Genomic DNA, 17853 nt, shown 5'->3' with positions numbered 1-17853 from the left:
GTTTCATCTCTGCTTTGTCTCTTAGAGGCACTGTTTATTTTATGTTTTCTTTAGAAGCTGTTACAGTATCACTTATGAAGAATAAACATTTCTTTCTAGGTTTGACGCTGAAAAGCCTTATCAACTGCTGGATGCAAAGCACATTGAGATTAAACAAATGGAGTCAGCCATGACCTCGATTTATGAATCAGCTGGTCTGTTTGAAGTCATGGTTCCAGATTGTAAGCAGCTGAAGCAGTGCAGAAAGGAAATGTGTCTTCTTAARGAGCTCTGGGATATGATTTCCGTTGTAAACTCTAGCCTTGGTGACTGGCAGAACACTAAATGGGTGAATATTAATGTGGAAAACATGGATCTTGAGTGCAAAAAGTTTGCAAGAGAGATTCGAAATTTGGATAAAGAAATGAGGGCGTGGGATGCTTTTACTGGGCTGGACAGCAAGGTAAAGAACATGCTGACAGCCCTGAAAGCAGTGGCAGAACTTCAAAATCCTGCCATTAGAGAAAGACACTGGAATCAACTGATGCAGACAACGGGTGTAAAGTTTGTGATGGACTCGGACACCACGCTGGCTGACCTCTTGAAGCTCAACCTGCATAACTTTGAGGATGAGGTTCGTGGCATTGTGGACAAAGCAGTGAAAGAAATGAGTATGGAGAAAGTCCTGAAGGAGCTAAAAACAACCTGGAGCAGCATGGACTTTCAGTATGAGCCTCACCCCCGGACAAACATCCCGTTGCTGAAGTCGGACGAGGAACTCATTGAAACTTTAGAAGACAACCAGGTGCAGCTGCAGAATTTAATGACATCCAAGTATATTGCTTTCTTCTTGGAGGAAGTGTCTGCATGGCAAAAGAAGCTATCCACTGCAGACTCTGTCATTTCTCTCTGGTTTGAAGTGCAGCGTACGTGGTCTCACTTGGAAAGCATATTCATAGGCTCGGAAGATATACGGATGCAGCTTCCCGAGGTATGAAAACCCAAGGTCCTGTTTTCCCCATTTGGAAGGGGCCTCCACTGTGTGAAATGGGATTATCTGTAATGCCACATTCCCCAAAGTTCAGCTTTCCCCAGCTGCCTCCCTTTTTCTGGAGGCTCCCTTAGTGCTCCAGTAGTTTCCCTAGTGCTGACCCAGGATGTTTTTGTCCTGTAGGTTGTGCTTGAGCCACACTGAGAAGCTGATTTTCTCCCCTTCACTGTTGCCTAGCAAATACAGGGTTATTGGAGGCTGCACATGAGTGCAAGACTGTTAGCTTGGTTCAGTGCTGGAGGCAGATTCCCCATTTCCTCAGGGACAGGGGAACAGGGATAATTATGCAGGCATCGCAAGTCATCAAAACAAAGCCGAGTCAGGCAGCTCTGGCAGTATCCTTTTCCATGCCTTTAGTGCTGGTGCAGAGGGAGAGCAGCTGTTCTCCTGCTCGTGCTTTGGAATCCAGAACAAAACTGTCATTGGTGAGTCTTCAGGGAGTCTTAAGGAGTCCAGCTTCCAACCCTACTCCAGATTCCCTTAATTACTAAGAAGATCCTCCAGGCTGATTCATGGCCCTTCTGGGCCACCCACACCCATGCTGAGGAACCTGCCTTTCACTTCCGAGTGAGCCGCGTTTGGCTGCATCACTGCTTTCCCCGCTCGTGTGCAGTGGCAGGTTTCACGCCTTAGGCTGAGCAGGGGCTGTCCTCATTGACAGCGCTGCTGTCAGCCCCAGGGGACCGAGACCAGAGACAAAGGTGTGCACAGCTCAGTGACATCCTGATTATGGAGGACACTGTCTCCATGCCTTTGCCCTTGTCTGCTTGGCTGGCAGTGCTTCAGGGCTAGGACTGTTCCTTCCTCTGCTTTGGAAAATGCTTAGCATGCCTCAGTTACTGGGCAATGTAAGTCCTAATAACCAGCCCAGATCGCTAGTGTCCTGAAGACTATACCATGTGCCAGAAAGCTGTTAATATCCAACAGCTCTCTGATGGCATGTATGAAATCGCTTCATGATTTAAATCTACATCCTACTGGGCAGCTGTCTGCATCTCAATACCAGCCTGGCAAGTGGCACAAATCAGCAGCTTCTTCCCGTCAGGACAAAGCTCAAAGCCTCCAGAGACTGAACCCCTTCGGGATGCACCTGGGGCTGGGAGAGGATCTGCTGGCAGAGCATGGGATGCATGTCTGGAGGCTGCTACATACGTTGTGTGCAGGGAGGACTCCAGTCCCTAGCCAGAGCCTCACTACCAGAGCTGAACTCAGGTTAAAGTGGAATTGTAACCAAGAAAGCTTGGAGCACTTTTATTCAGCCTCCTGGCTCAGGAGGCCTGACTTTGGAAGAAGGGAGGACCAGCAGCACTTTGCACATAGCTTTATTTATTCTTCAGTGATTTGCTCCAGAAATTCTGGGTCTGCATTAGCTGGAGATCATATTTGTCAGTGTGCTATTCCACTGATAACGTGGGATTTCCCGGTTCTTACTCAAGGCAAGGAAGGGCTTTGCTCTACTAGAGTGGTCATACTTATTTCAGGGATGGGGACTGGGGGCTCCTATACTGTAGTGGGAGTGGAAGAGCAAATTTGCATGAAGTCAGTAACCTTTCCCCTATAAGGGAACATCTGCTGCTGCTGTGGCCTGGGAAACTTGGTATTTCCTCTAGATATAGGAGAGGAAGAATTAGAAGGAAACATTCAAAGGGGAATCCAACCCCACAAAAAAGGGTTGGTCCTAGGGTTTGGCTTCTGCATGAATTGTTTTATGCCTGATCCCTTTGGGATACAGTGACAAGGAGGCGAGTGCCTAACTGGATACTCGTTTCAGCCACGTAGATGGAAGAGCCCTTCTGAAACGTTGGAAAGACCTAAGACAGGAGGGTGTCTCTACCGAGAATCTCTCTCCTCACCCCAAACCTGGGCAGTAGCCAGACAGCGGGATTGTTTAGCAGAAAATGGGGTGTTTTACTGTGAGTGTATTCTCTGTATTGCTATTTGTAGGACTCCAAACGCTTTGAAGGGATTGATGTCGATTTTAAAGAGCTGGCCTATGAAGCTCAGAAAACCCCAAATGTAGTTGAGGCCACCAATAAACCAGGTCTGTCTGAACACCTGGAGGACATTCAGAGTAGGTGGGTAAAATTTCAGTCCTTGGATTTTGGTAGACCCTAAGATCAAGTCTGTTAAGTTTATTTACCCTGTGCTCGATCCTTTCTTCCTAGACTATGCTGGGTTGTTTGTATTCACAAGTCACAGCCCTTCCGATCTTTTTTGAGTCTTTTTATTTGTGATCTATCACCGTAAAGCCCCCAAAGTGCAGTCTGGCTTTATGTATGTGCTAATTCTCATCCTGAATATTGATGAATATTGATTCAAGATGAGAATTTGCGCACATACAACTCTAGGCATTCAGAAGGTTCGAATAACACATGGTCTCTCTGCAACCCCAAATACAACGTCTTAAATATCTATTTAGCAGTCCAGGCAGGGGTATCTGCAGCAGAGCTGAGTCCGTGTTCTTTTAATTTACAAAGTTGTCACTGCATGTGTGCCCTTGGCGCATGGTGTAACTAGACTCTCTGTTAAAGGCCTTAGTGTCCTGAGATGGATACACTTCTCATTGAACATATGAGCTAGTCTGCTTGGAACACGCTTAAGAACTTAATGTGAAAGCTCTCTTGTCAGTAATAACTATCCATTCAAAATAAAGCCTTTTTTAATCAGATAAGGCCAGTATTCCTCACAGAGGACTAACTGCATGTTATTTATGAACTTTGTAAGCTGAGCAGTAGTTTAGCATGTAAACACTGAAAGATTTATTTTCTATTGCAGCAAACAAGTTTACTTTCATTCAGGCTTCTCGAACACAAACAGCTGAGTAGATTTGAATCAGACTTTAAAATAYAGCTCTTTAGAATGAGAGCAACTATGGGGACATTCATCCCAGTGCAAAATCACCTGTGAAAATTAGGAGCTTGTCTAAAACAGTAGGTCAGACTGCAAAACCCTTTCCAACATCTTCTCCCCTCTGTGTTTCTATTTCTTTTAATTTTTATTTTTATGAGGCTCCTCTGGCTTGGAGCTCCTTTGGCTTTGATCCTTGTGAGTAAAGAGATCTAGAAGGAGCGAAGTAGGCACTTACTAGTTACTATGTACTCTGTTGCCCTGTTCAGAAAATGCTTTAGAGGACCAGTCCACAGGCTAAGCTCATAGCTGGCATTCCCCCTTGGTAGGGAAGAATCTGCTTGATAACCCAAAATGCAGTGTGAAATGTGAAGGGATATTTATCTGTCTGTCCTGGGCTGTTTATCTGCTCTGTTTCCCCAGATTGTCTCTCTGTGAGAAAGCTTTAGCTGAATATTTGGATATGAAGAGGTTGGCCTTTCCCAGATTTTACTTCGTCTCTTCCACAGATTTATTGGATATTCTTTCCAACGGCACCAACCCACAGCTGGTAAGCCTTTCACTGTGTCACCTTTGCATTTTCAAACTGTCAGTTATGTCATGGTGAAGGACTCTGTGTCGGGACTCTCCTGTAGCTTCTCCTTTCTTTCTTGAGTGCTTTTTCTTCCACCATCCCTCGATTTAATAACAGTTCCGTCACAGCTGGCCTTCATCTGTCATCTCTGAAAGGCAGCATGTGCACTGTGTGTTGCCCTGTCTAACCTTGGTGATGCTTGCAGATGGTTTTGAAAGCACTTCACGGAGCAGAGCTCATCTGTGTTTTCGGTGTTATAAAAAAAAAATTTTGTGCTGGAATACAGTGAAGTTAAATGAAACAATCTTTCCTGAAGATCTCAGCCAAAACTTCTTGCTGACTTTGGATCCCCAACCTGGGATGCCACTGAACAACATCTGAGAGAAAGATTGAGTACTCAAGAGACAGGGATTGGGCACTCAAATATGGAGGTGTTGACCACTGCTAACAACTGGGAAAGGCCTCTTTTTGACACAGAAGAGACATTTACTATTCGGGCATTGCTTTCTCCAACCAATACAAAGACCTTTGAGATCCCCTGGCTAGAGGGGAAGGGAAGAGCATGCACTGGAAGAGGCAAGATGGCTGCTGGTCAGACAATGGCCATGACCAAAGCAAGGAAATAGATCTCTTGTGTTACCATCCCTGCGAACCTCTGGAACTGGGCTGGATATCAGACCTTCAAAGCATGAAGACCACCTTGACTGTCTCACCGAGGAAGCTTCTTTTCCCCAAGCTGGCTTTCTGAGGGTGGTACCTGCATGCCCAGTGTGGGGAAATCACTCTAAATGCACCATCTCCTTGTTAACTTTGGTAAATTGCCGGATCTTACTGTGGAGCAATTTGCAACAACCTTTCTGTTTCAGGAAATGACCTCATTGTGCTCTTGTCAGCATTCCTCAGTTGAACAGACTTTTCCTGTCCCCTGTTGGGCAGAGTTCAGAGGATTCAGTCATGAGAAGTTCTATAGAAGTTTTTGCATCAAGAAACCTGCATAGCAGCATTAGGGTTAATTATTAGTGCTACAGTAGTTGCTGTCACTGGCCACTTTCTCTGGCAGTTCTATGCTCTGGCAGGTCTTGTTTAGGATGTATGATTTGTTCTGAGTTATAAAACTGATCAAAATTTTCACAGCAAAATGAAGAGTGTGAGTAAAGAATAAACTCCTTATTTCAGCTTTCAGTAGTGGATAACTTTACCTGCTCTAATTAAGAAGCTTTTCATCTAARTAGATACGTGTGTTCATGAATGAAGCAGACTTGAATCTGCATTTTGGAAATGCTGCTGTTTGCCACTAACCTTTAACACTACTTAACAACTGTCTCTGCTTCTGGGTGATTTCAGCCCTCAGAGCATCACAGATATGTAGTTGTTTGATACTTAAAATGGAGAGGAAAAAAAAAATGCAGGAAGCAGRCAGAAAAGGTGTGTGTCAAAATGCTCCATGGAATAAGAAGAAATTCCTGGAGTTTTCTCTGTTATTTGAAACTGTTTTCAGTAAAATCAAAGTAAATGTCAAGTGGGATCATACATGGATACGCTCTTAGCCTTTCCATTGTAGTCTCAAAGTCTTTCTGATCATTCCTAAAGGAGGATTAAATGCACAACAATATTATCCTCTTGAACTTGGTGCTGAACTCGTGCCGTCTCAGGGGTATTCAAGGCTCCTATGGCAGTATTGCATCAAGCGTTGGAATATGTCAGAACCCATGCTGACTGGCTCAGGCGTGGAGGCAGGCTGTGGGGATTTCTGAGCAAAAGCTTCTAGATGTAAGAAAAGGTTTCTGTGATTTACTCAAGAACTGAAAGGAGAGATGCTAGTCTGTGGAGATGCTGAGTGTCAGTTGCTTCTTGGATCAGAGAAGAGGTAGTTAGCACCTTCCAGGATTTAGCTGTGCTTGAAGGTGCATAAAAACATTACTGAGTTTTCCCCCCTGCAGGTCTGCTTGTGTTGTAATCCTTTGTGAGTCAGTGTGTCATAATTAAATGGACAAGTCCACCTGTCTTTCTCTGAAAGCATCAGACCACCAGATGTCTCAGGTGGTTCTCTTTTCTCTTTCCACCTGTGGGAGTCTGACTGGGCTCTGTCTCCCCATCCCTGGCTGTTGTAGAGAGAGGCAGCCCTTGTCTGATACCAATCTGTGAACTGAGCCTTAGTTTGAGAACATCAGTCTTGGGAGAAGCCCACTTTTGTTGGTGGTTGCATGTGACACATGGAGTGATTAGCCTGTGTGTTAYGTAGTGATCTGGAAGAAACTCTGATGACCTGTTGAGCTCACACCAGACAGATGGCAATGTTGAGAACCCACTGAAGCAGTTCTAATGCTTTCTACCTGTCAGCTTTATAAACTTAATCAGGTGTGAACAAGACAAAACTAAATTATTCTTTTGCTTCTGGAGGAACCCCTTAAGTCAAGATGGGGGGTTTATGGAAGGTCTGGGCCATTGAGCTGCTTACTGTGAGTCTTGGGCAGAAATAGAGGCCTTTGTCCTCCCAGGAGGAGAATTCAGGACTTTTCATTGGCACATAATTGATTTCTAGTAGCGAACTTTCATCCTTAGGAAATATGGAGTTTCACAGCAGCCTTCAAGAAAATTCCGCAGTATGCTGTGAATAGGATGAGGTAGAGTGATGTCTAAAGACCTTTTATCTTTACGTGTAGGGCAGTAGGGCTAGGACATCATGTAATGTTTTGGATGTTTGCCTTCTGTGGTGTTGTCCTGTAGACATGGGAGAAGTGGGAAATTAGCCAATGGGGAAGCAGGACTCATTAAGGTATATCTGTTTTCTAAATAAAGTAGAAATAAATGGAAGTATCAGGAGGGACACAGGTACAGAGCAAGAGGCTTGTGACAACAATGCCCTGGACATGCATGAAAACATGGTCCTATCAAGAGGTTCAGAGCATGCTTTKTGAATATGACTGTGCCTGTGACGTGCATATGGTGATGTCCATGCTGTTTGTCCTGTCATGGTCACTTTATTGATACAATTTCTTTTGCAGGTACAGCGTCATCTTTCCAAACTCTTTGACAACTTGGCCAAGATGAAATTCCAGCTGGACTCTGAGCAAAAACCAACCAAGATTGGCTTGGGAATGTACAGCAAAGAAGAAGAATATGTCAACTTTAGTGAGCCCTGTGACTGTAACGGGCAGGTGAGATGGAAGACCCTGACCTTGTCCATCAGTATTATCTAGGGGAGTCTGCTCTCCTGCCCTTTGCCTGGGCCTGTCTGGCCAAGACGCTGTAGAGCTTCTGCATTACTCTTCGTTAATGTGTGAGAAAGGCCAGAACAGGTGGTATGTAATTTAACCCATCCTTGCACCATAGTCTTTGCTCCCACTGTGGATTGGTCCTCACTAAAATGAGGCACAGGTCTCCCAATCCACAGTGGGAGCAAGGGCTGTGGCCTCCTCCCCCCTCCCTTTTTTTTTTTTAATTAAGTTTTCTAATGGGTTCCAAAGTTGGTCTTATAGCTCGTACAGATGTTCTGAATGGGGTGGAGGRATACAGGTAGAAAACAGACTGAACTATTCCATAGTACCTCTGCATAGGCATCTTTTGCAAAAGAATGTTTTTTTCTTGTTTTCAAATCCTCCTCCTTTCTTAGGAAGAGTCAAACTATGAAAGGCAAGAATCAAACCGCTACTCAACTTATGTGTCCCTGTAGTCGCACCTTTCTCCATGGAATATATAGGAAGCTAAAATACAGAGYATCAGCCGCTGAGCTGCATAGTGATGGAACTTGCTGCTTTTAAACTATCTTCTCAGTGAGAATTTTGCCTGTGAAATATCAATTTCAGCAGGAATCTCTTGTTCCCAAATTTGGCACCAGCTTTTGCCTGCTGCTGGCAGATTGTGCCCGAGTCCCATGTGTGATTCTTCTTACGGCCTGGAGGTGGAATACATTGAAGCMAATTACTCATCAGTGAAGTTCATTTTGGTTTCCGGTATAGCTGGAGTTCAAGCAAAGCCTACCTTGCATTGCTGGTGTCTGTAAGAGCCTGTGAATGAATGCTAATCCTGAAATACCAGAATCAGCTAAATCCACTGTGCCTAAAGTCTCTGAGTCATGTTTAACATGAATGTTAAGTTGCTTGTCCCGTCCTATATCTCCACTTATTATCAAAGGTGCTTAAGAAGAGCAAATGTATTACTGTGTTTTAATATCTTCTTCAGGTTGAGATCTGGCTGAATCATGTACTAGATAGCATGAGGGCTACTGTGAGAGACGAGATGACAGAAGCAGTCACTGCTTATGAGGAGAAGCCCAGGGAACAGTGGCTCTTTGACTACCCTGCCCAGGTATCTGTGTCTGTCCTGCTTGTCTTCTCTTTGACTGGCATGCTAGAAAAGGCAGCTTACGGCTTCTCTTTCCATCCTGCCTTTGTCTTCTTTTAGTAACAGCCTCTAGCTGTTGATGGGGAAGGTTCTGGCCTCCACTATGCTATCTGTGAGGGAGGAAGGAATGAGTTGTCCTTGATGTTGGGAATCCCATGAATGGAGTTTCCAAGCTGAGGCCTGTGATCTGCTTGGGGCTCTAGGGAGGATACACTGTTGGTTGGGTGACAGAGCTCATGGAGTTGGGCAGTGCCTTTTGTGCCATGGTGAGTCATGGAGTAGTTTATACACCCAGGATAGGAGAGAGGGATGTAACAGGGAAAAAGAAATGGTGAGGGCTAATGAGAGAAAAGAGCCCCTCAGATTCACTTTTGACAGTCTCGTGGTCATTGCCTGTCCTGCTCTGCCTCCTCTGCCACATCTGGCAAGTAAAAGATGCTAATTTACTAATAAGTAGCTGCTAAATATGGTTGTATCACTGATGTGATGTTTGAAACAAGTGTCACAGGGCAGGTCCCTGTTGTCATGTCTGCTGTGACTACTGTATCAAAAATACTTCATTTCTTGTCCTGGATGCTTGTTTTTTGATATCCCTGTGGATCAGGCACTCTTAAACATAAGGTAACCGTGGTGTTTTCCATGTTACTGAGCAAGCCCTTTCCCCTAGGTGGCTCTATCCTGCACCCAGATTTGGTGGTCRACTGAGGTTGGGATTGCCTTCGCCAGAGTGGAGGAAGGCTATGAGAATGCGATGAAGGAATATCACAAGAAGCAAGTGGCCCAACTGAATACCCTCGTTACCATGTTGATTGGACAGCTCTCCAAGGGTGACAGGCAGAAAATCATGACCATATGCACCATTGACGTGCACGCTCGGGATGTGGTGGCGAAGATGATAGCTCAGAAGGTTTGTGTTCATAGCTCAGCACTGTCCTGTGTTGGACAGGAGAGTTAACGGGGTGGTAGGGCAACCAAGGCTTGTCCACTGCCAGATACATTCAGATCTCTGCCTAACCTCAGTGGGAGATGTATGACTGATTTAACTAATCCAAAGTTGTGAGGAGGCAAAAAAGTACCTGCTACGCCTGCAGTACTGCTGAGCGTCATGGCCCTGCAACACTGAGGGGCCTGTTGTACTTGTCGTAGGTTCACACTGAGAGTGAAAGTGTGGCCTTGTGCCATGTTGCCAAATCATCTGTTGGTGGGTCATGGAATCATGCTGGAAGCTGCTGGATGCGGTCTCAGTTAAGGATTTAGAAAGTAAGAAAAAGCATTTATGCTTTCCTTTTTGGAGACTCCTTGGCTCACTGTGTGGGCTCTTTGGGCAACAGCAAGGTACTCCCTTGTCCTGCACAGCTTTCTGGCCGAGTGTCAAGCCCCGCAGATTGATGAGAAGGTGCCCTGACTGCACTGGGTTATGACTCTTCTCTTATCTCCCCTGTATCCTTTTGGAGGTGGCCAGGCTGCAATCAAGGTTTCTGGCTTCAGGGTTTCAGCTGGGACAGGCAATGGGTTGGCCCAGTTTGTGGTGAAACAGTCCTTCTTCCAGGCCTTGCCTGCTGGTTGCAGGGAGAGCGCTGGCTATGGCTGTCCTTGTCCTCCTGTCCAAAGCCTATTTTCTGGTGCTGACTGTGGCTCCTTCCCTCAGAATAGTTGTCTAGACACCTCTGCTCCTTCTCGCATTCCATTTGTTTTATAAGAGCTTCTTCCCAACTTGCTGCTTCTTATGTTTCTTTTCTCTTCACATGTTTTTTTTGCGATGCTCTTTCTTGTGGATATCCAGACTAATTATCCTATTCCTCTCCCAGCAAGATGGTCACTACTTTGATTCCTCTCCTCTACTAGTGGGAGACTGGGACTCTGCAAGGTGATATTTCTCACCACATCTGTCTTCACTGGATTGAGCCCAGTCCATCCCTGATGTAAATTCATTACAGTCACCATTTTTGGCACCTGAGTTGTGCTTACCCAGCATCCTTGGCCTTCCCATGACGCTGCTCTGTGGGTACATTTCAGGTGGACAACGCTCAGGCGTTCATTTGGCTGTCACAGCTCCGGCACAGATGGGCAGATGAAGAGCGACACTGTTTTGCCAATATCTGCGATGCCCAGTTCCTGTACTCCTATGAATATCTTGGCAACACCCCTCGGCTTGTCATCACTCCATTGACTGACAGGTAGGTCCCGGGAAAACACTGGGATATCTGGGCTATCATGGAGTCGGAAACAGTTGCCAACCACAGACAGGTTTGATCTGGATACCTGCATCCATCCTGTTCTTCTCCATGTCCCAGCCATCCTGTGTCAGAGCTCTAACTCTCCTATTTTGTGATTTCGTTGTGGTACCCTCTGAGACTATCTTTGCCTCAGCTCCTAGGGTGGGATTCAGCTCACTGATTAAGACATTCACTTGTGTGCCTCTGCCTGTGCAGAGGTGCTGATATCTCCATACAGTCAGTGAGTCTAGAGACCTGTTCATCACATCTTGAACTAGATACGTACGGTTTGATTCAGTTATCTAAATGTGGACATCTAGGGCCACTTGAGAATTTCTGCCATGTCCCACCTGGCTTCCAGCTCCCACTCCAAAAGTGTACAAGTCTTCTCTGAACCCCATGTCATGTCACACAGGGTGGGCAGATATCTCAGTGACAAGGGGCATCTCAGATGGCTCCAGTCCCCACTGTTAGTCAGCTGACCCAAGCCCCCATGCAGGGTCAGGTTTTGTTGGCTGTATTGACTACATCTCTGTGGCTTGCACAGGGAGCACAGACACTCACATATGGGCACCTCCCTGTTTGTCATCAGTTCTAGAGCCTGAGGAGCTTTGGGGCTTGCTGTGGCATTGCGTGGGATCATTCCAAAGCCATCCGAGCAGATTTCTGCAAGGTGATGGAAAATGGGATGCTTTGGGTTGAGAGCTTTGGGCAGCAAGAGGAAGGTCCTTTTGTCTCAGAAAAGCCAATCTGTTCTCATGCTATCTGAGATCTGGGACATGCCTAATATCAGTCAGCAGAATGAGGTTTCACGGAAAGCTCAACCCCTGACATGAAGGGATTGAGCAGACCCTGATGGAAAATGAGTGCCTCCGGGAAAAAAACACAGACAGGCCAAGGTGGTAATTAATGACCAGGAGGACTTTCAGCTTGTACATGCACTCTACTCACATATTGCTTTGCAGAAAGGGGGTGCATTACCTCAGTCCCATTGCTCTGGATCCATCAGTGACCTGTTGGACCAATTCTCAGTCTCTTTCCTGTTTTTCTTTACTTTTTGCTGTGGAAGATGTTACATTACCCTGACCCAGTCACTACACCTGACCATGAGCGGAGCTCCTGCAGGCCCTGCAGGCACCGGCAAGACAGAGACTACTAAAGATTTGGGGCGAGCCCTGGGCATCATGGTGTATGTGTTTAACTGCTCCGAGCAGATGGACTATAAGGTAGTGCTTCCTTTCCTTTTTGGGAGCTGTACGGGGCTCTTTGGGAGGCAGAGGCCCAAACTGTGCTCTCTCAGGAGTCGAGTGCCTTATTACACCCTTTTCCTGCCATTTGGAGCTAACTTTTCCTGTGAAATGCTTCAAAAATTTTGGCCTGTTTGGTTAAGAATGGGGCTGCACTGGTACTTTTGGCACTGTCATTCCTTCCCACCATGCTCGCAGGCTGATGTGCCTTGGCATGGGGAGAGACCTGTCCTGTGTTTTTTGAGATCCTTTGCCAGAAGAAAGCCAAAGCCTGCTGAACCTCCAGTCACTGCATAACCCTAAATTGTCAGATTGTGTCTTGCTCCCTGAATGTCTGGCATGGTATAGTGGTTCTGGTAGCTTCAGATCATATTTTATTCAGCTTATGGGCTCTCCCAGGCAGCAGGACTGTCAGTAATTCAACACAGGTGACCTTTAAATGAAACTTGTGCACAGATATATTGAGAAAGTGCAATTAGCAAATCAAGTGGCAAACTGTGCAGAGCTATAAATATTATAATTGAGTTGTGCCTGCTGTTTCCATGCACTTTTCTAAATACCCACAATAGACTGTAAATTGCTATAAATAAACAGACTGGGAAATAAAATCCTTTTTTTTTTTTTTTTTTTCTGGAGTTGATTCCATTGGTAATGTCATGTTTGTAATTTTTCGTTGCAGTCTTGTGGGAATATTTACAAAGGCCTTTCCCAGACGGGAGCCTGGGGCTGTTTTGATGAATTTAACAGAATTTCAGTTGAGGTGCTTTCTGTGGTGGCTGTACAGGTAAGTGAGGAAACACTCATAAATAAATACAAACAAGGCAGAGCCATGTTCTTCTCACTGAAGTGAGGGTAAATATGGAAAGTGCATGTTGCTGGTTTCGTAGTTTAGTGTGTAGACAGGTGAGGGATTATATCCCCAAATTAATTAATCACATGAATATCAGGGCACTGACAAAACATGGCAGTCATCTGCTGCGAACATTATTGTCACTTCTTTTGTCCCCCCAGTTAAAGCGTTTGTGTTGGGGCAGTTCTTTATAGGGCTTTTTCCCGGATCTATATACACCATGGCTCTGTGCATTTTCTTCTCTGAGGAGGAGAATTTGTATTATTAACATGCTGCGAGATAATTACAGCACACCATTTGAGGGAGGAGAACTGCCTTTACTTGTGGCTGCTCAGTCAGTCTCCTGCCACCTAGGGTGGGATGGGAATAATTTTCAAGGAGGGGGTGGGAAGAAAGCAGAGGGAATGGTGGTTTATGGGGCTGATCCAAAGCCTTCTGGACTTTTTAGGTTACTGTTGGATCCAGTCAGGCACAGTTTGTGTATTGTATGTGACAAATAAGAATAAATTCAAGATGAACTTTCTTAACACTTGCATGTCATCAAGACTATATTCTTTTTTCTTTCTTTTTGTTTGCATGTGGTTGTAGATTTAATTTCAGTGTTTGTAATGAGAGCTCTGTGGAATGGCTGTAGAGGGGACATTACTAGCTGAGTGGAATGCTTTCTAAAAGGATAGCATTCAACCCCACGATTGCAGTGCAGTGCTCTGAAAAGCCTGTGACCACCAGGTGACACTCAATAACTGGAACCTCCGGCAGAACTGCAGCCCTTATTTATGTGCTTACCTAGGATACACCGATAGCATGGAATTAAACGTAGGAAAGAGCTATTTGAGCTGTGCCCTGCCAATGYGTAGGCATTTTCCCTATAGGATGATTTCTGGTCTCCTGCTTAATCTAAGTGCTCAGTGCATTTTATTGATGAGTTTCATGTACAGCGCGTCAGTAATCCTGGGAGAGGAACTAGAAAGGAGACTGTTCTCCCCATCRTGCTAGAGAGTCCTGCTCGCTTGTGCTTATATACATTCTGTCACTTTGCCTCCTCCTTTCCCTCCTCCTGCTGACCTATGAGTAAATCTGGAATTATTTTATGCAGGGGGAAGGATTTCACTAGGAGAGGCTCTTGGCAATCTTCTCATGAATGCCCAGTGGGCAGTGAAGGAGCACTCTGTTAGGGTAACTGCTGCAGGTGTGAATCCCCTCTGGCAGGGCCTGAAATCTGGGTAAGCATTATAACTTCTTGGCAGCAGGGTGAAAGCAGTCCTGCTGCCTCTCCTGGCCCTTGCTTAGAGAGCTGTGGCTGGATGTTGTCCAGATTCTAAACCACATTGGCCTCCTCTGAAAACTCCAAGCATGCCCACGTGCAAGGCAGACTGGGAATCCCATAGCTTCCAGTTACTCCTGGAATTTGGGCGTAAGGTGGGTGCTCAGCTGCATTGTCCAGACTGATTCCGCTCTGACATGGCCAGAACTGAAAATTTTGAGCCTTGGGGAGCTTCAGTATAGAAAACAGATGCCTGAGGATCTGAAGTTCTTCTGGACCCAAGTGTYAAAGTGCAGGGTTTTAGGATCCCAATGTCTGATTTAGGTGCTAAATTCTTCCTACACCCCCTTTTGGGCTCAGGATTGTAGAAAGTAAGATCTAGAACCAAGAAGTTCCTATATTCTTGCAGATCTTAYAGTCAAAGATGTTGTCTGAGCCTCTCCATGGACTCCTTGCTCTTCTCATCTTCCTTTCACTCATAATTGTTACCTTATGTGATGTCCCAAAGAAGCCCCAGGCTGGTACATGAGTTTATATATTGTTCCCTTTCAATTTCTGTTCTGTCAGATTCTAGTTTAAAATTGTCATTGAAAAAAGTCTTTGAGGATCTTAAAATAAAAGGGGAAGCTGAACAAAAGAAGCCCAAATATGACTCAACTGTTAATGATTCTCTTGCTCCTGGCTGGAGTGCTGCATCTGAATAAAGCAGCACGACTGTCATTCCTTCATCATGTCTCCTGGCTGCTATTAAGAATGTAACCATGGCGATGTTTAATTGGCCGTCTTAGTCATGCAGCTAATGTCGATATGCTTTCTTACAGAAGGAATTTGATTAATTGCTTACCTTTAAGATAGCAAAGAGTGGTAAGGTTAGAGTGGTGAAAATAGAGACATTTCTCCCTCACTAAAGTGCTGTCTGTGAARGGATGATTTAGCCCTAATAAACTTGCTCTCTTTAGATGATGAGAAATGAGAAGAACAAAGCTGCAATTGCACAAATGTAAAAGACAACATAACATTAGTGAGTGAAAGTGGCAGGAGAGTGTCTCACAGCTTCTGCCTTGTGCTTTCAGTTTTAAATAAAACATTTAATATCCCAAAATCTTAAGAAATGGTRTCAAGTGGTTAGTTTGCGATTGAGTTGGGAGCAAGTTTATTGGGAAACACTTCTCCTTTTCTGGTCCTAGTGTTTTATTTAAGGAACAGAACAGGCACAGAAGGGTTTTGGGATGCCATGAAGAGCAATAGTGAATGTGTGTGTGGGAAGGCATGAAGAGAATAGGAGGCCCACATTGTGTTGGACTCTTGGGACTGCATTTGGCTGTTGATTGTATTCTGTGTTTTTTTTCATAACTGAACATCAGTACTAAAATACAGACTTGGTTCCTAGGTGAAGAGTGTGCAGGATGCTATACGGGACAAAAAGAAATCCTTCAATTTTCTTGGAGAAGACATTAACTTAGTACCCTCAGTAGGTATTTTCATCACCATGAACCCTGGTTATGCAGGTCGAACTGAGCTACCTGAGAATTTAAAAGCTCTTTTCAGGTGAGTCCAGATCAGGTTTTGTGTCCTGTATAATAGTGGCAGCAGTTGCCTTTTGGGGTATCCAGGCTTGACTTTATTTCCTTGGGAAATTCACTCTCATTGGGGGTTCTCAGATAATTTCTGGCTTGCACAAGAAGCTTGAGTCTGGGAATATACAGGTAGGGCAAACTGCAATGATRAACTCGGTTTGTGGACCTGGCTCATAAGAGTAGTCATGGAAGATAAAGCTGCAAATGCACTGCCCTGTCATCTCTGCAAACGAGTTCCTGATTAGGAATAAGCTGAGGCTGTTGCTGCCTTTTGGCTCATCTCTAGGTAGCTAGATATTGTAACAGAACAGCCCTGGTCCTTCAGCCAGGCTGGGCATGCTCATTCATCTTCTACCCTCCCGCTTAGCTGTGAAACAGCAGTCACAGGCCCACATCCTCTGTCCGCTTTGCTGTTGGATTCGTGGTTCCACTTGCTTCATAACTGCGCTTCTGTCTGYGAGCTTGGGCAGCCATTTCACCACTGGTACAATGCCTGGAACAGGAGTAGGTGTGAATACACAGGACACCCATCACCACCTCCCCTCCCTGCCGGCCACCATGTCAACACTGATCGTGCTGGGAATGACCCAACCTGTTTTAAGTGCAGTTCGAAGTCTTTGCAGGAGTGAGGAGAGGGGCCCATGTCTGTGCCAGTCTACAAGTTCCTGAGCCAAGCCACTTTTTTTTTTTTTTTAATCTTTCTTCGGATATAACACGTATTACTTGCTACTGCCGATCTCCATTTCAGGCCATGCTTGCCAGTATTTGGCCTTCCATCCAGCAGAACAGTGTCACTGCCTGGAAAGGCAATCTTGAGCCATTTTACAAAGGGGAGACATAAACAATTGTGTTTTCTTCTGAATATTCTGATCTTCCTCTGGCAGTGCTGGCACTGTTTTTTTCAGGTTAACTTAAAGGCAGGCTCATGTTTCAAATCAGAACAAAGCCCAGATAAATCCAATGAAATCTGGGTAGTGAGCTCCTGTGTCTTTTGGGCTGGGTAAAAGGAGTGTAGGCTTTTTATTTTGCATTCATCCTCTGAATTCAAACCYACGCTAGTCCTCGCTAATAAATAATGGCAGCTTATTGTGCCTGTCCCCTGTTTATAAGGCCTGTAGATGAGAAATACTTGTTCTTCAGTATTTTCTCTACTATGTTTTTAGGCCGTGTGCGATGGTTGTGCCAGATTTTGAGCTGATCTGTGAAATTATGTTGGTGGCTGAGGGTTTCATTGAGGCCCGTGCACTAGCGAGGAAGTTCATTACTCTGTACCAGCTGTGCAAAGAGCTCCTGTCCAAACAGGTGAGTCTGCTTCATGGCTGGATAACATGATGAAACATGTTGATCTCCAAACAACCAGTAGCACAATATTCTACCACTTCTGTAGCTAGAACTTCACAACTTCTCTTTAATGACTGCATTTAGTCTGGCTACTGGGAGAAGTTTTGTGATTGTCAGAGCAATGAAATTTTCAAACTGCTTTTTTGGAGGATCTGCAGGGACAAAAGTGCTTTATCAGCTGCATTAATGTGAGAGATTTTTCAATGGATTCAAATAGGAAGTATTCAGTGACCCTTTACTTTCCAGTTCTCCTATATCCTATTGAATTTCCTGCCTTTTAAGTGTTTTATGACATCTGTACCTCTCTGARTTCAGCGTAATGGTTACCTGTGTTGTCATATGCTGGCCAAGTAGGGTCACTTTTAATGCAAAGCTCTAATTAGTCAGATTTTTCCTTGTAATTATTTGCATAAATCAAAGCTGGATCCTGAAAAGAATTGGTTCAGAATTTCAGATGAAAAGTCTGATCTTAGCTGTGACAGCACAAGGCTGGGTGGGAGATGCCTTGTCACAGAAACTCTATACCTTATCTTTTGTCTCAGGGGTCTTGGTGGAAGCTGTGG

The 17853-nt window shown here is 45.0% G+C and overlaps 1 protein-coding gene across 1 annotated transcript in view; it reads left to right on the top strand.

Annotated features, from left to right (window-relative positions):
• The window catches only part of DNAH9 (dynein axonemal heavy chain 9), a 215022-nt gene that overhangs the window by 35083 nt on the left and 162086 nt on the right, over positions 1 to 17853 (top strand). Inside the window, exons 21-31 of the mRNA XM_026075736.1 lie at positions 100 to 970; positions 2975 to 3105; positions 4301 to 4427; positions 7457 to 7609; positions 8634 to 8759; positions 9463 to 9702; positions 10812 to 10972; positions 12081 to 12237; positions 12938 to 13042; positions 15763 to 15920; positions 17113 to 17251. Coding sequence (XP_025931521.1) covers positions 100 to 970; positions 2975 to 3105; positions 4301 to 4427; positions 7457 to 7609; positions 8634 to 8759; positions 9463 to 9702; positions 10812 to 10972; positions 12081 to 12237; positions 12938 to 13042; positions 15763 to 15920; positions 17113 to 17251 — 2368 coding nt within the window. The remainder of the gene's footprint in view (positions 1 to 99; positions 971 to 2974; positions 3106 to 4300; positions 4428 to 7456; positions 7610 to 8633; positions 8760 to 9462; positions 9703 to 10811; positions 10973 to 12080; positions 12238 to 12937; positions 13043 to 15762; positions 15921 to 17112; positions 17252 to 17853) is intronic.

This window comes from Apteryx rowi, unplaced genomic scaffold (genome assembly GCF_003343035.1).
Source record: "Apteryx rowi isolate R43461 unplaced genomic scaffold, aptRow1 scaffold_41, whole genome shotgun sequence".
NCBI lineage: Eukaryota > Metazoa > Chordata > Aves > Apterygiformes > Apterygidae > Apteryx > Apteryx rowi.
Note: the sequence above shows the minus strand (reverse complement) of the source record. Positions and strands in the feature narration are given on the sequence as shown.